General features: G+C 43.9%; 1 protein-coding gene across 4 annotated transcripts in view; it reads left to right on the top strand.

Annotated features, from left to right (window-relative positions):
• The window catches only part of BRD1 (bromodomain containing 1), a 112,101-nt gene extending 87,084 nt beyond the window's left edge, over positions 1–25,017 (top strand). For all 4 annotated transcript variants that reach the window (XM_030549243.1, XM_030549242.1, XM_030549246.1 and 1 more), the window contains 3 exons: positions 14,274–14,383; positions 15,879–16,033; positions 23,098–25,017. In XM_030549243.1, coding sequence (XP_030405103.1) covers positions 14,274–14,383; positions 15,879–16,033; positions 23,098–23,281 — 449 coding nt within the window. In that variant the 3' untranslated portion in view covers positions 23,282–25,017. The remainder of the gene's footprint in view (positions 1–14,273; positions 14,384–15,878; positions 16,034–23,097) is intronic.
• Positions 25,018–25,460: the final 443 nt, after the last annotated feature.

The following is a 25,460-nucleotide window of genomic DNA, read 5'->3' on the forward strand; positions in this document are numbered from 1 at the left end:
ATTATAGACTTATGGAAAGAGACCTAAAAATGTTAAAATATATTACTGGCACGCGAAACGTTAAATTAGAGTGAATAAATGAAGACTCGACACACCACTTCTGAAAGGTTGTCGACCCCTGCAGTTGTCTGAGGAAATAATAGGTGTGGTGATGGCATAAACATCTAACAGGTATGATAGGTTGTGAAAAATGAATGGATAATTTTTTCTTTATCGGTTTCCTTATTTTTCATGTTATTACATGGCTTATCCTTTCCTTCCCATCTCTTCCTCCTTCAAGCTCACAGCTTCTCTACTTCAACAGTTTTACATTTAGTGTTTTCATTTTGAGTTGTTTTTCACTTGCCCTCCTCCCTTCACACCCAGCTCTTAGTTGTATATTGCTTGCTCCTCCTCCTGTCTCTGTTCTAATGTGCTAGTGAGCTGTGCTGAAATAACTCTGAGGCAAATGCCATTTTATAGAGCCAGAATAAATACTGAATTGGTATTTATTGCTGCATTTTCTCTGACATGAGGTGATTTCAGTGTCCTTTACCAATCAGTGTCTTTGGTGCCTTGTGGAAGCTAGATAGAGAGGGAGATGTAGTGAAATGTCCTGTTTCCATCCAATGAACAACAAAAGTTAACTCTGAGGCCATGGTTTGACTACCCACTGCACGCTACAGTTCAATACAAAATATGTTAAAACATAACTTTCATTGTTTAAGACCCAGGTTTTCAAAAGTGACCAGGGATTTTGGGGTGTCTCAATTTTTGGCCAAAACCGTGATGCCTTCCTGGTCCTGATTTTTCAGGAGGTTTGTGCTCAGCTTTTTCTGAAAATGGGACACCTTTAAGGCATCCAGTGTCACTTGTGAAAATGCTGACCTAAATGCAGAAAATAGAAATAATGGCTCCCACAAAAACCTTAATGGAGGCCAAGTGCATTCATTGTCATTTTTTTTAATAGCTTATGCTGTTTTAACAGCTTCAGAACTGCCTAGAGTACGTAGTACATGGAATAAAATGAACCTCATATGCTACCTCAAAGCCCCCAGTACAGTATTTTGAAATGCTGAAATTCTAGTGGAATCTCTTTTTACATTGATCTATATGTGTAATCGTAATAAAAAATAATGTATTTCAGTGTACACATACAACACACACACGATGGAAGTAGATAATGGACCCAATTAAAGTACATTCTCATTCTAGAGATTTTACCAGGTCTAGTAGTATCCTTCACCTTGAGTAAAGGGAATACCTTTGAAACCTTTACTCTCTCCAAAATTAAAATAAATTTTAAGCGTACCCTCTGCTTGACTGTAGAATTCCAGTGCACTCCATTTATAAGAATCTCTGATGTAAGAATCTACTGCATACAGTAATCAAAACCACTGGAACAAAATCATTCTTATACTAACCTATACTCCGCTTGTAAGAATCAGTGGCTTTTAAGAATCAAATAATGTGCCATAGATGTGATTCTTATAAAAGAAGTGCACTGTATATGTATTATGGAGAGCACTAATTATGGCTCTGTAGTTAAGATTGTGTTGAGTTTTACACATTTATTTATATAGTATGCACAAACTATGCTAAAAGAACATTATTAAATTGCCAGGTACAGTTAGGAAGTACCAGAATTAAGACTGCTTGGGCAACCTTAATTTGACCGCTTGTGTCTGCGGTCTTTAATGGCATGTTCACTTACTATTTTTTTCACAGAACTCCTGCCTCATTCAAGGACAGGACAGATAGTACTCAATTAATGAGCGGCTATTCAATATTTTATTTTTGCCTGATGTCTTATTCACTGCAGCATATTCAATCCCTGCTCTGAAGACAGAATTTCTCATTTCCTCAAGGGCTTTTCTATGTCACTCATCACAGTACTATAACTTCTTCACAAACATTGAATAAATATATTTTCACCAGACCCCTCTGAGGTGAGAGGATGGTGTCATTCACATTTTATAGGAGGGAAGCTAAGGAACAAAAAGAGTAAGGGCAAGTATCCACAAATTTTGGGTGCCCAATTTGAAATGACTAGGTATGATTTTTCATAATGCTTGCATTATTTATCACTTTAAATGCTGAAAGCACTGCTCTTACTTCAGTTGCAGGTGAGAGTGCTCATTACTTCTGCAAATCAGGCCCCGTGGTATCAAGTTAGGCACCAGAAAATGAACAATTGAGTTTGTGACTTGCACAGCATCACATAGGAACGCTGTAGCAGAGGCAAGGATGGAATCCCATTCTCTAAGGAAGCATTTGACTGTCTTAAACATCCTTTATCTTCTTTGTAGTCCTCTACCTCATTCACTATACGCCTTTCCATCTGCAGAAAGAGGGAGATCCTGGTACACATCTGCATAGAATGCATCAAGTTGTAGCCCCTTTTCTAGGTCCTGTAGAACCTCTTACTGAGGCTCTGGCTGCACTTCTTCCTGCACCTCCTGTTTGTGGCCCCACAAAGTTGAAGGACCACCTCATCAGACTCCTCCTGTTGCTGGTCAAGACATCTATACATCATACCAGGAGGAGGAAGTTGGACAGGGGAATATTTTATTTCCTTTCCCTTATTCTGTCACACCTCCAAGCAGATTTCCTCTGGGTGTTGTCCACTGACTCTTCAGATGCCTTTGAAGAGCATTGGGTGCTGTCAGGTGTGCTCTTCCCAGTGTTCCCTTCCATTACCTGATATTTGCTCTGTGACTTTCACTCCTATCCCTGTTTTTTGATTTGTTGTCCCCAATATTCAGTTGTAACCCAGGTTCACTCCCCGCCCCCCACTCTCCTTGCTGGCTAAGGTAAAGTATCTTCAGCCATTGGCAGGCTTAGGCCAGTTGTTTTCCTGGAACCACAGTAGATGCACCACCTAACTTCTGCAACAAATGAGGCACAGCCTCATTTGCAACACAAACCTGATTCCACTGAATAATGTGGAAAAAACATGATCACATTATTCCACTGAATAATGTGATCATGTTAATTAAAGCCTATACCATGCATGAACACAAAAGGGCTGAATTCAAGTTGCACAGGCAATCTTAATTCTTGGATTTCCAAGCTTTTGCCTGACTTTGCAGTCTTAGTAATGCTCTCTTAACATTGTTTTATGTGTGTGTAATATCCTAGGTTTTTAAAAAGCAAACTGGAAATTCCATCATGTGGCATCATATTGATATCCACATTGTTCATCAGCAGGATTGGAATCTTAAGAGCCATCACCCAGACTGCTGCCACTTGAGCTAACAGAGTAACTGATTGCAACGGTGGGTTGTCTTCCTTTATGTGGACCCACACTAGAGGGGGATGGGACACACTTTGCCAATGAATTTCATATTTACTTGGTGACAGCAGAGGAATGATGAGACTCTGGAATCTTGGGTTCCATTCCAGGCTCTGGAGGGCTGTGTGCTCTAGTGAACACACTCTCTTTATCCTATTCTCACAAACTTGACCCCTTCTACTCCATCTTCTCCAGCCTCTACTCATCCTAGTCCTGTCTCACTTCCCTACTCATAGTTCCTTTTCCCAGTCCCATTTTCTTTGCCTACCCAGTCCCTGTCTCCGCTCCTCTAGCTTTTCATCCCCGTCCCAATCTCCTTGCCCGGCCAATTCCAGTTCCTACTCTTCTATCCCAACTCCTTGTCCCCATCTCCTTGCTCAGACAGTCTAATCCCCCCACTTCCTGGCTCCCCATCTGAATTTGTCTCACCACCACACTGGCTTCCAGTCCTCGTCTCCCTCCCCAAGTTTCTCATCCAGTCTCAGTCTTCCCCACTTGGCTCCTTGTCCTTTCCTTCCAACACACCCTCAGATTCCTAGTCCCAGGCCCTCCCCAGCCATTCCTCCCAATTCAGCTCTTTGGCCCCTCTGCATTCGAATCATTCAGCTTCCTCCGTGCTGCCTGGGTGCCAAAGGGAAGTCACTGAGAGCATGGGCGAGACTTAGGTCTGCACTAAGAGCTGAGAGAGGTTCAAGCATACTTAGTGAGTACTGACTCAAAGGAGAAATTAGCTGCTTAAATTAAAGTCTCTACTGAGCATGTGCAAACTGCGGGGGCGGGGTGGTTCCAGAGGCTTGTAACTTGGCTAAATGTGGGAGGATTTTCACGGGGATGGCAGAAGGCACATCCTTTACACCAAAGCTGCCTCCTTTCAAATTTCAAGTCCTTGCTCCACTGTAATAGAGCTTTTCAAAGAAAAGGTCACCAAGAATTTTTAACATTAGCATAACTATGTATTTTTCCCTAGCCTTTGTCTAAGAAATGGTTAAACCGTTTTAGCTGAAACTTTCCAAAAAAATTCAGCCTGAGGAAGATATGCAGTATGTAGAATTTCAGCCCAGTCGGTTGAAGCATAGCTGCAGTCAAAACACACCCCATCCCCACCCAAAACCTATGGGGTTTCCATTAGGAAAGGGATCCATAATAAGATATTGCGTGTGAATCTGATAGTCCCATCTCAAAAAAGATGTTTTGGAATTGGAAAAGGTACAGAGAAGGGCAACAAAAATTATTAGGGGTATGGAACAGCTTCCAGGTGAGGAAAGATTAAAAAGATTGGGACTTTTCAGCTTGGAAAAAAGACAGCTAAGGAGGAATATGATGGAGGGCTATAAAATCTTGACTGTTACGGAGAAAATGATTAAGGAAATGCTATTTACTCCTTCACGTAACACAAGAACTAGGGGATGCCGAATGAAATTAATAGGCAGCAGGTCTAAAACAAAAGGAAGTGCTTCTTCACACAACACAGTCAACTGTGGAACTCTTTGCCAGGGGATGTTGTGAAGGCCAAGACTATAACAGAGTTAAAAAAGGAAATAGATAATTTCATGGAGGATAGGTCTGCTTTAAACAAATAGCTAAGGGTTAACGTCTCTTTCACCTGGAAAGAAGTATCTGAAGCACCTGACCAGAGGACCAATCAGGAAACAGGATTTTTTTCAACTCTGGGTGGAGGGAAGTTTGTGTGTGAGTCCTTTGTTCTTGGTCTTCTGTCTGCCTCTCTTTTAGCTATGAGAAGTGATTTCTGTTTCCTGCTTTCTAATCTTTTGTTTCCCAGTTGTAAGTACAAAAAGATCAGATAGGGAGTTATATGGTTTGGTCCGTCAATGGCTTTTAGCCAGGATGATTAGGGACGCAACTGTGTGTGTGTGTGTGTCCGTCCGTCCGTCCGTCCCCCTAGCTGGGAGTGGATGGCAGGATGGGATCACTTGATGATTACTTGTTCTGTTCATTCCCTCTGAAGCATTGGCCACAGTCGGAAGACAGGATACTAGGCTAGATGGACAATTGGTCTGTTCTTATGTTCTAGTATGACTGTTCTTATGTTTTAAGTTTGGCAAAGTTCTAATGAACTGAAAATAGGGTCTTATAATGAGAAGTGTCGAGCAACCTTAATAATAGGTGGTGCTGCCAGCCCCGCCTAGAACATGCAAATGGTTTGTGAATGTGTAGTATATAATAGTTTAAAATTAATCTCCAAATTCATTATTAATGAGTTGGTTTTTAAACTTTACAAAACTCAAATTCTTCATTTAGGACTGTGCAGATACCAAGTTTGAAGTTATAAATCAAAGCTGGTATCTCAACTATAGCTGTAGGACCCTTCAAAACTCTTTATACTTCTTTCATTTCATAGGAGTATTTTTATTTAAATCTTTTGACAACAGATTTCAGATTTTCTAGCAATGTAAGGCGCTATGACTACTAGCACAACAGGAATAAATGCAGATTCTCTTCTAGTCTGGGGTAATCAAGATTTTCTCTTGTGGTAAGAGAAAATTACTGACCGTGCATTTTTATATAGCATCCCAGTCACCAAAATAAGTAAGTGCTTATTAAAGGAAGTATTATCCATGAGACTTCACTGTTGGTCACATGTCCTGAGAATTCTCTTTGAGGGAGACTTGCCACATTCCACATGCATGCAACAAGAGCATATACACCTTCTTAGCTTTAAATCATGATTTCCTTTTCTTTTATGTTGACTTTGCAGCTGAGAGAAATGTAAGTTTCTTTACTGTTTTCCTTGTGTTAGCTTACTCTAAATAAAGATCCTGTACTGTTCTTCACATAATTTTAATAGATTTAGTTCTGTGTAACTTTTAAGTGATCTATAAAATGTTGCCAGATTTTGTCTAAAAGATACATTACTTATAAGGATATATTTAAATATATCTAGCTCCTGTATCTGCATTATTTGGGATCTTAATGAAGCTCAAGATGGAATTAAGAGAACGGAGCAATAGAGAATGTACCTAAACCAGTTTACCTGTCAGTCGTGCTGGAAATGACTGTTGACAATTTTGTTATATTTGAAATCTTGCCAAAACTATTCACTTGGAATTAGCACAACTCTTTCCATAATATTTTTGGATATCTTCTTTCCTTAACCAAGATCTTAAAAGGGTAGTTTATGATATCACCAGAACCCTAAAACTTATGTTCTCTTGTCCTTACGTTCTCTTGTCACTTACGTATTGAAAAATATTGTATGGTTTTGATAAAGAAAGTGTTACGTTTGTATAAAATTTTCTGAATACTACCTTTTCTCATTTCTCAAAAAAATCTACAAAAATTACACGTGAAGAAAATAAATAAGGTTCCCACCCCCTTCCTGGCTGAATGGTTTAGTATTAAAAAGTAGAATTGTGCCATCAAGAGTAAATCAGTATAATGCAATCCTGCATTATGATGAAAGCCTGATCCAAAGCCCATTGAAGTCAGTGGGAGTCTCACCACCATTTAAAACTGCTGGGAAAACTGTCTTGGGTTTTGCTTATATTGATACTGTAATAAATCATATTTCACTGTTGTGTTATTTGAGCTTTAAAACTTCTGACATCTTGGCCATGACATGGTGATGAGTAGGTGACATGGAGATTTTTATCAATATGGCCAGTGTTTACAAATTTGAGTGCCAAACGTTAGTTACCAAAATAAGTGGCTGGCCCATTTTTTTTGGAAGTACTGAGTGCCTACACCTCTGAAAATGAAATATAATGGATTTAGATGCCCACATTTGAAAATTTTGTCCAAGAAAACTATACAACTTTTCTATGCTAAAAGTATATATTATTCTCTGACTTTCTACAGCATCTACTGGGTACTTCTAGTGTTCAGAAAACAAACCACCATCCTTAGGAATTTTACAACAACCTTCTTGATCTTTACTGGGTGGGAAACATGTTCTTGTTGTTTTCACTAGAAGCATTACTCATTTCAAATCTGAAGAATGTATTTTTCCTTGACATGTCAAAAAATTCTTCTGTTCGGTATGGCCATGTTACCTGAAAATTGAAAATGACTGTAATTTCTCACAGTGTGGTAGGTTTTTTTGGTGCTCTTGTCAGAGTTTCATCTGCTGCAACAATCAGGGTCTCAACTAACCCTGGAGCTCTGAGCCTCTTAATTTCCTTCTAGTTCTCTGATCCCCATCCTACTTTCCCACATAAGAGATAAGAGGAATATCTTTGTCCCTTGCTCCCCATTCTCTGTTCCCACCCTCATCCCTGTACATCTTTATAGGCCACATCTTCTCTCTGGTCTGTGACTGCCTTTATGCCCTGCAGTCAGTTTGTCTTTTCTTTCCTTCCTTCCAGTCGTGGTTACCAGGAAGGAGGAGGGGAACTGAGAGAACAGATGGAGGTAGCTTTATTCAGCCTCAGATGCCTACTGTGCTGCCTGCTGTGGAGAAATAAGCACTGCAGCAACTTTATACTGTCCTGTAGCCTGTTCTGGGCTTTGGTAGTAAAGAAAGGAGCTTTGACAGCTGCCCCAGGGAAAGGCAAGATAGAGACAGAAAAGATCAATGGAGGATGAAAAGAGCTGAGGAGAAGAACAGCAGAGAGGATCTACTCCTGAGTTTGCTCTTTTGCAAATCAAAAGGCTGGTATACCATGTAAATGGCAGAACAGTAGTTCTTCTTCGAGTGATTGCTCATATCCATTCCAGTTAGGTGTGTGCGCCGCGCGTGCACATTCGTCGGAAAACTTTTACCCTAGCAACTCAGTGGGCCGGCAGGTCACCCCCTAGAGTGGTGTCACCATGGCGCTTGATATATACTCCTGCCGGCCCACCTGCTCCTCAGTTCCTTCTTACCGCCCGTGTCGGTCGTTGGAACAGTGGAGCGCGGCTTAGCTGACCTCCACTTCCCTAGCTACTCGTATTTCTCGTATAATAACCCTTTTATATATATATATATTGTATAGTTATGCGTGTTTTCTTTGCTAACATGGTTAGTTTAGTTAGCGGGGTTCAGGAAGTAGCCCCTTCCATGATCCCGGTGCCGGAGCCCATGCATGGCTCACCGGGTTTTAAAATGGGCCCGGCCTGCCAGAAGCCGCGGCCGAAGGGAGATCTACACGACTCCTGTTTGAAGTGCCTCAAGGAATCACACTTGACAGCTAAGTGCCCCATTTGCAAGGCTTTTAAGCCGAGAACAAAAAGGTGCGGGACTTTCACTTAGCCCTCCACCTTGGGCGCCGAGCGATGTTCAAGCGGTGGACAGAAGCGCCTTCTAGGCACCGGACCCCGCCGGTACTATCAAGGCCTTTCGGCACCGATGTCGACTCAGCACCGCTCCCTTCTTCCGAGGTCGAGAGAGCCTACGATTCCTGCTGGTGCCTGACGGCTCCCCGGCACGCGCCGTGGTTGAGCCCCCTGCTCCTGCTGCTTCCGTGCCACCTGCATCGCAGCCAGAGAGCTCGTCTAAGTTGGATTACCCGGCACCGACACCTGCAGAGGCACCGATGACATCGGCACCGTCGATTCCAGTCCCCCAGGGCCACTGAATCCGGTGCCTGGCAGCTCCCCGGCACGCGCCGTGGTAGAGCTTACTGCTCCTGCTGCTTCCGTGCCAACTGCACCGCAGCCAGAGAGCTCGTCTAAGACGGATCGCCCGGCACCGACGACGTCGGCACCGTCGATCCCGGTCCCACGAGGGCCGTAGAATCCGGTGCCTGACGGCTCCCCGGCACGCGCCGTGGTTGAGCTACTACTCCTGCTGCTTCCGTGCCAGCGGCACCGCAGCCAGAGAGCTCGTCTAAGTCGGATCGCCCGGCACCGACACCTGCTACGGCACCGACGACGTCGGCACCGTCGATCCCGGTCCCACAAGGGCCGTAGAATCCGGTGCCCGACGGCTCCCCGGCACGCGCCGTGGTTGAGCTACTGCTCCTGCTGCTTCCGTGCCAACGGCACCGCAGCCAGAGAGCTCGTCTAAGTCGGATCGCCCGGCACCAACACCTGCTACGGCACCGACGACGTCGGCACCGTCGATCCCGGTCCCACAAGGGCCGTAGAATCCGGTGCCTGACGGCTCTCCGGCACGCGCCGTGGTTGAGCGACTGCTCCTGCTGCTTCCGTGCCAACGGCACCGCAGCCAGAGGGCTAGTCTAAGTCGGATTGCCCGGCACCGACGCCTCTGAGGCACCGACAACGTCGGCACAGTCGATTCCAGTCCCACAAGGGCTATCGAATCCGGTGCCCGACGGCTCCCCGGCACGCGCCGTGGTTGAGCTTATTGCTCCTGCTGCTTCCGTGCTGACGGCACCGCAGCCAGACAGCTTATCTAACTCAGACCGCCCGGCACCGACACCTACTGAAGCTCTGACGACCTCGGTACCATTGATCCCGGTCCCACGAGGGCCGTCGAATCCGGTGCCTGACAGCTCCCCAGTATGCACTGTGGTTGAGCCTGCTGTTCCCTCCACGCCGGAGACGTTACCAACGGCGAGGGCTCTCAGTGCCATGACAGAGTCGATGCTGCCTGACCCCGACACCGCCGGTGCGGGTAATACAGTCTCTTCAGGTGACCATCCTCTGTCAGCACAGCAGAGCGGCACCGTTCATGATCACGGTCCCGCAGACACTCCAAGTCCTGTCGGCACGCCGGACACCACTGGCAGTCCCAGTGCTGTTTTCCTCATCGGTACTGGTCACACTCGCTGCACCGGTCGGTATCCCGTTCGCCGACCCACTATCGGCACCGTTCCGACTCCCGGCACCGCGGCAGGTGCCTTGACTCCTGTAGCCTCTCCCCGAGCCTCGAGATCTCGGTCGACCTCCCGGCACCGTTCTGGTTGCGGGTCTGGATCTCGTTCCAGGTACCGATACGCCTCCCGGTGCCGGTCCCCGGTGCCGAGTTGGGCAAGGTCCGAATGAGTCAGAGACTCTGCCTGTGCCTTCTTTTAGTACCTCCATGGCCGTCCGGACATGCATCCGTGTCATCCCATATGCGCAGATTTTATGCTCAGGACCACGATTCTGATATGATGGCCAGCGGGCACCAGCCCCGAAGCCGAAAGAGGCTTGGCGAATGAACCTGCTTGGCCACCAGGTGTACTCTGCAGAGGCCCTGCAGCTCTGGGTAGCAAAGCAACAAGCCTTGCTTAGCTGCGATAATTATAGCACCTGGGTGAAGGAGTTTCTCCCACAAAACTCCCACCAGGAGTTCGCTGCCGTCTTGGAGGACGGGGGAAAGAAGGTTCCCAAAGCGTGCCTCCAGGCCTCATTGGACGCAGCAGACTCTGCGGCCAGGACTCTGGCCTTGGGTGTCGCCATGAGGTGCATTTCATGGATTCAGGTTTCATACCTCCGGCCGGAGCTGCAGTATGCCATTCAGGATTTACCCTTTGCTGGTAAAGGCCTCTTCGCGGCAGGGACAGCCCCAGGCTGCGAAGCCTGATGGACAATAGGGTCCTAATGCGCTCTCACAGCATGCATACGCTAGCGACCAAAACGCAGGCCTTTCTGGCCCCAGCCGCCATACTCTGTACCTAGCCAGAGGCAGAACTCTGGCAAACGGCAAGGCCAAGGTGGTCGCAGACGAACGTCAGGACCCCTAAAGAGCCAAAGTCAAGGTCCCTCGCAATTACCACTGGGACCGAAGACGAACCTTCCAAGGTTCGCCTGAGGGCGGTGTACCAGTCACAGGCCGGGATCCCGCTTTCTCCTGGCGTGGCCCCAGTTACTTTCAGATCGCTGGGTCCTGCGCACGATGGAGCATAGGTACCACCTTTAATTTGCTCCAGCCCTGTCCCCCTTCAGCGGACGAAAGGGGCAAGGGGTTTTACTCCCGTTATGCCCTAGTCCCCCACTCGAACGCAGGTCCCAGACCTTCCTGGTCCTGCACGGACTCAACCGGTTTAGGATAAGGTTGAAGTTCTGCATGGTATCCCTGGGAACCATTACCTCCTGGGGGCTACTATGCCGCCCTGGATATGAAGGACGCGTACTTTCGCAATGCCATCTTCCCTCCGCACAGGAGATGCCTCCGCTTTATAGCCAACTGTCAATACTCCTGGTTTACGGCCGTAGTCGCCGCCTACCGTCGCTGATGTCGGATATGCGTTTTTCCGTATCTGGACGATTCGCTTATCCGAGGAGACTCTGAGACACAAACCACTCAGCGCGTGGGCATTGTCACGGTCTTATTCACAGGTCAAGGCCTGATGATTACTATAGAGCAATCCACTCTGGTTCCCACGCAGAGGTTGGGCTTCCTAGGGGCTATCCTGGTCTCCTACCTAGCCGGAGCCTGCTTATCACAACTGCAGTTTTAGGCGATGGCAACAATCATCTGAGGTCTGAAGGCTTTCCCAACGACCTCAGCTCGTTCTTGTCTCAGTCTCCTGGGTCCATGGTTGCCTGCAAGTTTGTAACCAAACACGCCAAGCTCCGCCTCCGTCCTCTCCAAGTCCGGCCCTCCTCGGCGTACCGCCCGGACAGGGAGCTGGTCATGGTAGTCACCGTTCCCTCGAACACCTTAGGCTCCCTAGAGTGGTGGCTAACTCCCTCCTTGGTGTGGACAGGGATGCGGTTTCATCCGCCCCAGCCCTCACTGCCCTTGACGACGGACGCATCATCTCTCTGCTCGAGTGCTCATGGTCACCTCCGAGCTTAAGGCCTTTGGTCTTCTAGGGAGCTGGCATTCCTCATCAATGCCCCAAAAATGAGAGTAGTCCACCTGGCGTGCCAGGGGTTCCAGCGGCAGCTGCGAGGCCGTTGTATCTCGGTGTTTACAGCCAACACAACGGCCATGTGCTTCATAAGTATCCAGGGAGGGACATAGTCCTCCCCCCTTTTTTGTCAGGAGGCCATCCATTTCCGGGTCTTCTGCATGGCACACTCGATGGAGCTGGCGACGTCCTTTCTCCCACGCTCACCGCGAGAGCAGGAAATGCCAGGTGTTCTGCTCCTTCCAGGGTCTCTCCTCGGAATCGATCTTGGACGTGTTCCTGATGCCGTGGAAAGACCAACTGCATTATGCCTTCCCACTGTTCCCACTGGTTCATTAGGTCCTGCTCAAACTCCGCAGGGGCAGAGCGCGCATCATCATGATCACTACAGAGTGGTCCAGGCAGCACTGATATACCACGTTGCTCGGCCTGTTGGTAACAGACCCAATTACCCTTCCACCCCACCCAGACCTCATCATTCAGGGCAACGACAGGCTTCGTCACTCGAATCTGCAGCCTCTTCGCCTCACGGTGGCTGCTGCGTACCTGAGTCGGGGGTGACAGGCAGCCTTCCACCTGCTCAATGTACCGGGCCAGGTGGAAGCATTTCTTCTACAGCTGCAATACGCTCGATCTTGCTCCTGCTGAGGGCTTGATCCCCCTCTATTTGGCCTGCCTCTGGCCTTCAGCGGCAGGACCTGGCAGTATCATCGCTGAGGATACGCTCAGCAGCCATCTCTATCTTCCAGCAGGCTAAGGTGGACGTTCCGTGTACTCACGCTCTATGGGTTCGAGGCCCCTCAAGGGCTTGGAGCGCTGGCACCCTCGGGTGCGCCGCCCAGCCCCAACCTAGGACCTCAGCCTAGTCTTGGCCAGACGGGTCTCCGAGCTCAGAGCTCTTACGGAGGTTCCACCGTACACTAAGTTTCACAAAGACAAGGTGCAGTTATGACCGCACCCGGCTTTCCTCCCTAAGGTGGTTTCGGCCTTTCATGTTACCCACAGCTCAACGCAGTGGGCACAACCATTGCACTCCTTGGACATCTGTGGAGTGCTCACATTATATTGTGCTGACAGAACCATTTCCTAAGGTGCCCCAGCTCTGTCCCGGTAGCGGGCCACAGGGAGGGCTTGCTTGTTTTCCTCTCAGAGGATCTCATCTTGGGTGATGGCGGACATCCCCACTTGTTATGATTTGGCTCATATTTCCCCAAGCCACATCACCGTGCATTCTACCAGGGCTCAGGCTTCATCTGCCGCCTTGCTGGCTCGTGTTTCTACCCACGAGATCTGTCGCGAAGCTCCATTGGTCCTCGGTCCATACCTTTGCTTCGCAGTATGCCCTGGTTCAACAGTCAAGAGAGGCTGTAGCCTCTGGCTCAGCAGTTTTCATTCTGCCACATTTCACTCCGACCCCACCGCCTTTGTAAGGCTTGGGATTCACCTAACTGGAATGGATATGAGCAATCACTCGAAGAAGAAAAGACGGTTACTCACCTTTGTAACTGTTGTTCTTCGAGATGTGTTGCTCATATCCATTCCACACCCGCCCTCCTTCCCCACTGTCGGAGTAGCCGGCAAGAAGGAACTGAGGAGCGGGTGGGCCGGCAGGAGTATATATCAAGCGCCATGGTGGCGCCACTCTAGGGGGCGACCTGCCGGCCCACTGAGTTGCTAGGGTAAAAGTTTTCCGACGAATGTGCACGCGCGGCGCACACACCTAACTGGAATGGATATGAGCAACACATCTCGAAGAACAACAGTTACAAAGGTGAGTAACCGTCTTTTATAAGTCATCAAATGCCAACCGTGCTTCTCATTAAATCCACCCGTTGGAACATACCTGAGATTTGAAGATCCAAAATTGTAAATCACAATAGCCACTAACTTGCTCGATGACATTGGGCAAGTAATTATGGCCAAGATTTTGAGAAGTAACTAGGGATTTTGGGTGCCCAATTTAAAACAAGCTAAAGAGGTCTGATTATCAGAACGTGCTGAGCACCCACCTTCTGAAAACATGACCCTTTAAGACAATGAGGCACCTATAATCTAGTCACCCTTGAACATCTTGGCCTTTATCCTTCTGCGTTTTAGTTAATCCATCTGTAAAATACTAGCATACCTCACTGAAATGTTGCAGGTTTTATGATTTGAGTGTACTTTGATATCTTTGGATGAAAGATGCTGTGTGGGTGCAGAGTATTAGCAATAATAATTAGAGGGGCTGATAAAATGGCCCATAGTGAAGAGTTGCAGATGGGTAACCCAAGCTCTGAATCTTTACACTACTACTGTTTTATTGTGATTTTTCTTAGAAGTTGGACATAGCAGTATGTGGATTTCAACTGATGCTGCAACATCTGTTCTTGAGCCTCTAAAAGTAGTGTGGGCCAAATGCAGTGGATATCCCTCCTATCCAGCACTGGTGAGTCTACAGCATACCACCAGTATTACACTGAAACTTATTTCACTATTTCCAAACTCTGTACATAAATGGACCCATAAGATCAAATGAATTTTCACTTTTCCTTACTTAATATTTTGCATGAAACTTCATTACACAGAGTTTGTACAATAGCAGACAGTGACATCGTGGGTTGATAGTGAGCCACCATAAATGCATCCTATAGGATTCAGAATACCTGTCTTGTAAGCAAAATAGATTGACCAGCATGTTTTGTACAAGAGAATGTTGCATTGTTTATAAGAAGGCAAATTAGAATAAACATCAGGCTGACTTTTTATCAGTACAGGAATTGTATGCTGTTGTCTGCTGCAAAACAAGTGTAAGAAAATTCTATTTCTGTAACTCTTTTGGCTTATACAAAAAAAACCCTAGGATCAGCCAGAACTGGTATAGGCTCAATTGAAACATGCAAAATGATGGAGCAGATAGGGGAAGCTTTTCGGTCACACTGTTATTGCTTTGAGAATAACAGTTAATTCCATTAAATTAACAGTTTTAGATGGATAATACACAGAGAAAATACTATTTCTTGCAGTGAATAGTCAGCCTCTGGTGTTCAGTATTATGAGAAATTGTTCAAATACTGTGGCTAGACTTTTAAAGTAGGGAGATAATCTTATGGCTGTTAATAGTAGATACATGCTAGAAAATGGTAACTAACTGTCCTGATTCCTTGTGTTTGCTGAGCATCTCCAGGGGCTAGGAAGGAATTTCTCCCTCAACCTCCATGTTCAGCATTGCAGAATTAACTAGTTGCATATTTGGTGGCTTTTTACCTTCCTTTGAAGCATCAACTATTGATCATTAAATAAAGACAGAGTACTAGACTTGAAGACAGATAGGCTGATTGGGCATCATAAACCAATAGCCAAGATTTTCAAATGCAGCTACTGAATTTTGAGTCAATTTTGTCTCAGTTTTAGGGAGCCCAGTCTGAGACATCTTTAAAGTGGCCTAATTTTCAGAAATTGTCAAATCACCCACATTCTGAAAATCAATCCTCCTTTTAGGTGTCTCAGTTGGACACCAAAACTTGATAGATGGAATATCACTAATTGCTTTTAAAAATCTTGGCCTGTGTTTCTAAACTTATTTGTGCATTTGTCAATTGTATTTTAGTGTTCTGAATTTGTTATCTCTAAGGGCATTTCTTCGTGCAGCATGGCACCAGTGAAGATATTATTTTAAACTAGTTTAATTATACGAGGTTTAAAATGCATTGTGGACACTCTTATTTTCCTTTAAACCAGGTTTATTTCAGCTAATCCAAAATGAGATGGTTTGTTTCATTAAATCAGTACAAGTTTGTGTAGCAAGGCCTAAATTTATACACATTGTCTGTTTGATTTGTATAGTATTTTCCCATTAAATACATTCATAATAAAGAAACCTTTAACTATTAGTGAACACAGATTTAAAAAAATTAGGAATTGTTCTTTTTTTCCATTTGTAGATTATTGACCCTAAGATGCCTCGTGTTGCCGGTCATCACAATGGTGTTACAATACCAGTGCCACCTCTAGATGTATTGAAAATTGGAGAACAAATGCAGACCAAATCTGATGAGAGGCTTTTCTTAGTTTTGTTTTTTGACAATAAAAGAAGTTGGTATGTATCGTTATTTAATCAAATGTAAGAAACATATAGTTTAATGCACTAATTTATAATCCAAAGCAATAAGCCATATTTTAGTTTAAAAAGAAAGTTGAAACACCATTCTCTCCCCATATATAAACTTTAATGTGTATTTAATGTTTAGCGTCTCTGAATATGTTGTTGGAACCAGACATCTTGCTAAATGACACTTATTTACTGCCAGTTTGGAAGAACAGTATGACTATAAACTAGATATTATCGTTCCTTAGTACAGGTTCGGTATCAGAACCAACCATTGTTTTGATATTGGCATATTAAAATTCTTCCTTTGATTGCAAAACCTGTTCAGAGGATGATCGTCTACATTTCTGTGTATATCTATCTCTTCATCTGAAATATCTGACGACTACTTTGAGTGATGGTCCCTACTGTTTTCTACTAAGGGTTACGTGTATGCACCCAGAGCCAGAGCTTTTCAAAGTAGTATTGGTTGGTAGTCCAGTCAGGCGCCCTTGTATTCCCTCATAGTTTTTCCCGAGGCAATAAAGGGCAGGGTGGACTGGCCACATCTCCAGTTCCTTCTCACTGCTACATGATCCAAGTTGTAGCTTCCGCTGACCTGTCATTCTTAGTAACATATTTTCAAGGGGTTTTTATACAAAAAATGTTTTTTTGTTCATAGTTAGGATTTTATTGTTTTTTGTTGTACTTTGGTCATTTCCATGAGTTTTTATAATTGAGGACTTGGGATGCTTTTTCCTGCCAAACATTCCCAACCCCCGTGTCTGCCCTCATTCCTTTTCCATCAGTAGTGAACACTGATGCTGTTTGTACTGGTTGGGGGAAGCCCACAATGCCTCCAGATAAAGTATCTGCCTCTCTTTCCCTGCCCATACATGGGAAGGCTAAACTCTCCTCCTCAAGAAGCACCTCATGAAGATAGCCATGGTCCCCAAGTTGGATCCTGGCTGGGGAATCTCCCTTATGTCGGCAGAGCCCTCCCCCAACTGCAGAGCCTCCTACCAGATACGCTGGTACCAGTGCTACCGACCCCGATGCCTTTACCGTCAATAGACCAGATACCATTGACTCCAGAGAGAAGCAGAAGCACTCCCAGCCCTCATGAACTGCTCGCCCTGGAAGGAGCGACGTCTATGTGTGTTCAGGTGCACTCACCTGTGCAGAAGGCCCCATCTCCTGCGTTACATCTGCCTCTTGCTGACTGTGCTTCTCTAATGCATTCCGTTCCAGTGGCTCCATCAGCACCACCATTCATGCAAAAGTCTAACTCATCTGAATCCAAGAACTCTTGTTTCACCAACCCGTCCTTCATCCAATAGACATTCAGAAATGGAGTTAGATGATGCTCAAATCAGCCCAGCTCTGATGGTACCAGCAGATCCAGAGAGATTTCCCTTCTGTATCATCGAGATCTTCCTGCCCATCAGATGACTATCATCATTTTCAAGAACTACTATGTAGAATGCTCTCAATATCCCATTGGAAGAGATGCAGGACAGTCAGCACCAGCTACTAGGCATTTTGCATACATCAGCACCAGAACAATTATGCCATTCTTCAGCTGGCATGCACCTGGTGGCATACCCCAGCCACGTGTGCACTGACTTTTAAGGGGCAGAAAAAAAGATACATCCCCCAAAAGGTTCAGAAATTTTATTTTCACACCCTCTACTTAACTCCTTGGTAATACAGGCTGCATTGTAGCAGACAAAACAGCAACACCCATAGTGCACTCTGGCAGACAAGGAGGGGAAAAGACAGGACTGCATGGGTCGAAAGGTGGTCTTCTTCTCAGCTGGATTACAATTGTGGATCTCTGACTGCTTGGCACTGATGGTGAAGAATGACTTTATAAACTATGGCCGGATGGAGAAATTTGCACATAAGCTACCTCAGAAGGATCGTAGTTGATTCCAAACAATTTTACAGGAAATCAAGTTGGTCACTAGGGCCATACTTCAGGCTGCAGTTGGTTCAGCAGACGCATCTTGTGTGTATTGGCAACTGGAATTGTCATGAGAAGGGAATCCTGGTTACACTCTTCAGGTTTCCCTACAGAGGTGAAGAATACAATCGAGAACCTTCGCGTTGATGAATCACACCTCTTCAACCAGAAAACTGATGATTCCTTACACTCACTAACGGACTCTAGAGCCACCTTACGATCCTTGGGCATATATACATCAGCACCAAAGAGAAAATGTTATCGCCCACCACCAGCCCAACACTATAAAACTCCTCACTTTACCACCAATGGGCCTACAAACCTCCTCAAAAGCACCCTAAGTTCACAGAGCCCGTCCGCCAGTTCTGGCAGCACAGACCTCTGCACAACACGCTCAGTTATCATGAAAACAGTATTTCTGAGTGCACCTGGGGAGCTGTTAGCCACTCCATACACCAGTGCTTCCATCCTCCATGCCTTTTGGGGATCATCTCAAATTCATTCTACCAGCTTGGAGAGCTGTAACAACAGACATCATTCGACGCGGCTCCACCATTGAGTTTATGACAACGCCGCCTCTACATCTCTTGCCCCTCAGATATCCCTCTCACAACAGTATTCTTACCCTGGAGGTGGAATCTCTTCTCCAGAGAGGAGCAGTGGAGCCATGGTGTTCTATTCCAATTATTTTCAGGTACCAAAAAGAAAGGGGGATGGAGACCAATCTTGGATCTCTGACACCTCAACTGATCAATTTGCAGGCCGAAATTTCGTATGGTCACACTTGCGGCCATCATTCCCTCACTAGAAAAATGCATGTGGTTTATGGCTCTTGACATGCAAGATGTCTACTTCCATATCGACATACATCCGACCCACAGAAAGTTCCTGTGGTTCAAAGTGGAGTATCGACACTTCCAATACAGGGATCTCCCATTTGGACTTACCACTTGCCCACAAGTTTTCAACAAGGTTTTCTCTGTGGTAGTGACTCACCTACAACATTAGGGAATCCTTGGCTTTCCATACTTGAATGACTGGGTGCTGGCAGCGTGGTTCAAGGAAGCTTGAGCATCAGTGTCCCAGCTTCTCCCCTCCCTAGGAGTGAGCATCAACATTGAAAAATCAACTTTGCACCTTGTCAATTCCTGGAGTTCACACGAGCTCACATCGATGCAACCTTTGCACGAGCTTATCTACCACAGGACAGATTCCAGACCCTACTGGACCAAATAGCCCTGATAATCTTCAGCCCTTCAGTCTTGGCCAGGACCTGCCTCTCCATCCTAGGGCATATGGTGGCGTGCATATATGTCACACCCTTCGGCTGCTGGCACTGTTGCTGGCTACGGCTATGGCCATAAAGAATCTTCTTCTGTGCATCAATCCATGGGACACCATACTCTGAGGCTGGGATGCTCACATTGGAGATCACATGACAAAAGTCAGCTGGACCACGCAAGTGGCTAGGGTGCACATAAAAATTCTCAAGCTTCGGGCATTATGCAAAGCATGCCACTTTTTTGTTACCAGCTGTCGACATGTCTTCATCATGTCAGACACCACCACAGTATACTACATAAACAGACAAGGGGGCACACATTCCCCAGTGCTGTGTATGAAGGTGATTTGCCTCTGAAAATAGTGCATCCCACATCATATACTTTTGTCAGCAGAATAGCTGCATGACACCCAGAATGTGACTTTGCAACCAACCATGAAGGGGAATTGCACTATGAAATAATCATGGACATCATAGTCGCTGGAGTACACCAGTCAGACACCTCTTTGCATCTCACACTAACATCAAGTGCACCAGTATTGTTCCAGGGGAGGCACTTGGTGCCCACTTACTAGGCAATGCTCGTCGCATCCCTTCCTCTCGCGGCATCCTCCACAAACTGTGTTCTGGCCTCACCAGTTCTGGTTCCCCCATCTCTGCATGTCAAAACAACCTTCACTTCTGCTCCAGATGTTTCCGGTAACTGCTGACACAACACTATGACAGACTCAGGCATTCAGGTGTATGACTGTTACACTTGACAGCACGGTTTTTGGATAGGCACCTCCATTAGCACGATAATGCTAATTAGCAGTGCCAAATGTTCTCTCCAGTAGCTGAAAGGACTCCACGAGGCAATCCTATCAGGCCAAATGAACATGGCCTTTCTCACTAAAATCTCCTTGTGGATGTTTAGCTATAAACTCAAGCTCAACATGGCTAAAACAGAGTTCTTAATCCTTCCTGCTCAGCCCTCCCTTATTACCACCTTCCTAGATCACTGTGGACAATGCTACCATCCTGACTGTCACTCAGGTCCCTAACCTGGGCATCATCTTTGATTTGGACCTCTTTCTAGGCCCTTACACATATTTGTGTCTAAATCTTTCAGCTTCTTTCTTCATATCATATCTAATATATGTTTTTTCCTGTCCACCTTTACAACTAAAACTCTTACCCAAGCTGTCATAATCTTGCATATCGACTACTGGAATGTCCTTTTATCTGGCCTTGACAAATGCAGTTTTGTCCCACTGATACCCATTCAGAAAGTTTCTGCAAAGATCATTTTCCTAGCCTCTTCACTTTGACCATGTCACTCTCTTTGCGTTCCTCCACTGACTCCCCATTCTTTATCACATCAGATGTACGCTACTTGTCTTCACTTTCAAGGTACTTCATAACTTGTCCCCACTCTTTCTCTATCAGGATGTTGACCCGGGCCTTTGGTCCACAATGACAGCCTTCATTGCCCACTTGTTAAAATTTTGAACAAGCACCTTCATGCTTTACCTCACATTTGGGAAGAGCTCCTCTTGAACATCTGCAAATTTCACTCATTCTCCTTCAAATCCTTCCTTAGAACTCTCATTTACTGTGATGCCCACAATAATCTTGACAGGCCTGACTGCTGGTGTGCTGAGACCACTGTCTCTCATGCTGACCAATATTGTCTTATTGTTACCGTGTACTCTCCCATCTGTGTCTCTATCTTCATCTGTGGTCTTTCGTCTTATATTTAGATTGTAAATTCTTTGGGATAGGCACCATCTCTTTGCTCTGTGTAGCACTTAGCACAATGATGTCCTAGGGCTCCTAGGCACTACAGTAATACTAACAATGAATAATAATTTGGTAACAAAGTTTCTCCCTTAAAGACTGTCAGTAAAAATTTGATTCATATTCAGTTTTAAAAGGGCCCCCCATCCTACAAGTTTGAATAGTTTAACTGATCAGAAGCATAGCTTCTGCTATCCCTTAATATGTAGATTATATTGAAATATTTTATTTCAAAACAATTTCATTTTTACCTTGAGAATATCTTTAAAGTATCTAAAGCCTAAGAAAACTGAGTTGACTAAAATGGCATCTCTTTTTAAAGATGAACTAAATGAATTTATTGATTGGTTGATTTTATGTAAACAGATATTCTCCTTGTACAGATGCTCCCTGGTTACACAAACCCAACTTTCGGAAATCCAGACTTACAAAAAAAGTTCCGTAAGGTTGGTTGGGTTTTTTTTGGCGTAATTGGAGATACATTCCCGACTTTGCGGAGCTTCTGTACTTGTAAGGCTGTAGTTCAGAGTTCTTTATTTTTGCAGCTGTTAATGTCTTAACTATAGAGCTGGGTGAACAGTTGACTTTCTCGGTTCACTGGCAGTTATGGAAAAAAATAAAAAAATTCAGTTCTGTTTTAACAGAATTTGAACAAAATGGCAAATCAGAATAATCTGTTTTGGGTGAATGAAACATTTTGTTTGATTAGAAACCTTTTGTTTCTGTGTGTGTTTTAAATGACTAAATTAACAAAATGAGATATGATGGTGCCAGCCTAAGATTTAGCCCACCAGGTAGGGCACTGACCTGGGATGTAAGTTTGAGTCTGTATGGGTTCAATTCCCCCCCTCTGCCTGACAGGGTGAAGGGATTTGAACTTGGGTCTCCACATTGCAGGAGAGTGCCCTAGTCACTAGACTATGTGATATTCTGATGGTGGGTCTGTCAGTCTATTCTGTTGAAGCTGTTCCACTTTGTATAAATAATGGTTATTGGGCCAGAGAGAGAGTTAGAATGACTCTGTAGCCTGTTGGTTGGGCTACTCACTAGGGAGGTGGGAGACCTAAGTTCAAATCCCTGCTCCAATGAGTAATTGCTTTTAGTAATAGCAGTGGAACAGCTTCAACAGGAGAGATTGAGACTCCCATGTCAGAATACCCCATCGCCCAGTGGCTAGGTTTCTTGCCTGAACAGTGGGATTCCCAAGTCAAAATCCCTTTTCTTTATCAGGCAGAGAGGGGAGCAGAACCTTGGTCTCCCACATCCCAGGTCAGTGGCTATAAGGGAGGCATTATTACATCTATTCTCCTCCTTCTTGGGTTGTTTATGAAAGTTGCCTCAGACACCCCACAAAAAGTGTGCTCAAACTTTCGGCAAGCTTGTGAATAGCATTGATTTTTAAAAAACACCTGGCTTTAGTAATTATTACCTAACATAGAAGAGTGAGCTGCATAATCTCTACCTTATGCACTGAATTGGTTCTATTAAAATGTAGCGTAAATGCAGAATGCGGGACTGAGCAGGAATTCATTGACTATGGAACTGCCTATTGGAGACCAAAACTAAAACGTTAGAGTGTGGCGTAACCAAACTTTTGCAAAAATCTTTGTGCAGTGATGGAAATTGAAGAATGAATAATTTTTACAAAAATTCTACAGGTAAAAACAGCTGAATCTAGTAGTGACTGAAAACAATCCATTACTTTCTAATCTAAGCCTGAGTTGTTTTAATACCTAGATATGATGTTGCATCAGACTGACTCCTATTGAAGTCAGTATTTGCCATCAATTACAATCCTATGGTGCCTGTTGGATTTGTAAGTCTTGTTTATTCAAGAGGCTGATGCTGCTTCTCTTAAAACCCACGTTAAAAACACAGTTGTCCTATCTTTGGTAAGAATTTTGCTATTGGATTTTTTTTTTAAAGAGAGATATTGTTTTGACACACTGCATGAGAAGCATTACATAAGAGCTAGTTTAGTCCTATGTAAGGACAATCCTGTTGATCTATGTTTTATTTAACCTAAGATTTATTTTATCCTATTTATAGGCAATGGCTTCCAAAATCCAAAATGGTTCCCCTGGGGATTGATGAGACCATAGACAAGTTAAAGATGATGGAAGGTCGAAACTCAAGCATTCGTAAAGCTGTGAGAATTGCTTTTGATCGTGCTATGACTCATCTAAGTAGAGTCCATGGAGAACCAGTTAGCGACTTCAGTGATATTGACTAACAAAGGTGCTACCAAGGCAAGAAACACACCACATATAGACTTGAACTTTATTAATAAACCTCATTGTCTAAAAGAATGTATTGACAATACAACTCCTTAATCATTGATTCAGTGGCTGAGTTCTGCAAACTTCAAACAGTTGAGCAGTTTCTCTAAATCACCATTGCCATACAGATTAATGATTTTATCATTGTGTTGTAGTTTGGAGGATTTTCCACTAAACCTGTTAAAATGTCTTGTTCATAGTGTTCATAAATTGTACATATATATATATTCAACACTTAACTTATTCTGATTTTAGAGGTAGCTCTTTAATTCCCTTTTTTAATTTTGATGGGGAGAGAGTAGGTTCTCATTTTCCATGTTTTTTTTACATGTTAAAAAAAAAAAAAAGTAAAGTACATAAGCACCATCTTCCAGCTTAAGGTGCTTAGTGAATCTTAAAGCCTAACATCAAAATAACATCAAAGATATGTTTGCGTAAATCATATATTATACAGTATGGTGCTGCTTGTATCATTTTTCCTTGATCTGTAGCTTTTGAAAGACTTGTGAATGTTTTAATTTTGTGTAAATCATTGCTCTTTGCACAAAGTACCACATATTTAAGATTGATGTAAATTTACAATGACAAATGTGTATTTTAAGAGAGAAAATTACATTATTTTGGAGGGTACTTTGTGAGAAAGGCATCAAGAGTAAAATTATGCTATGTACATCACTTGCAAATCACCAAAAACACTCCATTATTGCCCAAAATAACTTTTTAAGAGATTTTTTCCCATTTTTTCTTTGTTTTAAACAAAATTGGCTTAAAGCCAGTGAGCACATTTTTTTTCCAAACCATCCCATCTATCTCCCATAGATTTTATTTTTTTCAGATATGTGCCTCCCTGTTTTATTTATTGTAGAAAATGTATTAATTTGCTTTATAATGAAAAATAAATTTGACAAAGTATATTGATATGCATTTTTATACAGGCACATGAGAAGACAACTTGCTTTGGGAGAAAAATGTATTGGAAATTGTATAAAATTACTTGATGGCTTGTGTGTAATTTGATTTTTTGTAACCTGTATGCCTTTGTTTCCAATGAGGGGATTTATGTAACTTTTAATTTAGAACACTTCGGTAGCAATAGAAACTTTGGATACATTTTTGTATGGTACATGTGATGTATATAGAATTAGTACTTTATTTTTATTTTTAAGAAGTAAAGCATTATGTATGGGTGAGGGAAAAGAAAGAAGGGTGGGTTTCCAGAACTGCATTTTTTTATATTAAAAAAATAAAGTCAAGATATTGATTGTTGTAGCTACTTTATTCCTACGTTCACTGAAATACTGAATTTGTAACAATGAAAATGGCAAGGTATGTTTGCAATGTGATTTATAATGACTCCATTATTTATAAATGCACTGTGTTGAACTCTTTTTTGCAGTGATATCTTAAATACTGTACCAAGTTATATAATATGCAACACCAAATAATGCATATGAGTGCACAAAGTATTTATGCCCAGCTTTTTTTATAATGGATTAGCGAATACAGCAAAACCAATACTTTTAAAATCTTTTTTTTAATTCATTGAATAGCATTCTGCATTGTTAAACCTGCTTGAATCTTTATTTTAAAGGGAAAGTCAATTACTTTTTAAATACCTTTTGATGTTTTTATTCTCTATGGTTTGTAATACCCCCTTAGAAACTTGAAATAAAATTTCTTTCTCAACTGATAATTTTGTCCTGCATTTGGCCCCTGTGGAATCTTGGTTTAGTGTCCTTTCTCCCAGAGGTAAATTAGATTAAGGAACTGCGACCATGTCATTAACTTAATCTCTTTCTGGCTGTTTCATAAAGAGGGAAAGTGTCATATTGTGTGGGGGCCACTGCTATCTATACCAACAAGCCTCTTCTGGAGAGACTGGTGTTTGAGGCTGCATTATCCAAGACCAGTGTTCTATGCTGAACTCTAGTACTTTCAAGGATTCCCTGGTTAAAAAGCAGTTTGGCCTTTGAAAAATTGGTCATGATTTGCTGACTGCCTTCTCTAGTCATGGCAGGAAAACATTGATATCTATCTTTGTGCAGGAATGGAGATGGCCATGCATCCAATTAGGATAATCTTTAAAAGTCTATGATATGATACTTATAGTGCATCTGAGGTAGAAACCCAAAA

This window comes from Gopherus evgoodei, chromosome 1, assembly GCF_007399415.2.
Source record: "Gopherus evgoodei ecotype Sinaloan lineage chromosome 1, rGopEvg1_v1.p, whole genome shotgun sequence".
Lineage (NCBI taxonomy): Eukaryota > Metazoa > Chordata > Testudines > Testudinidae > Gopherus > Gopherus evgoodei.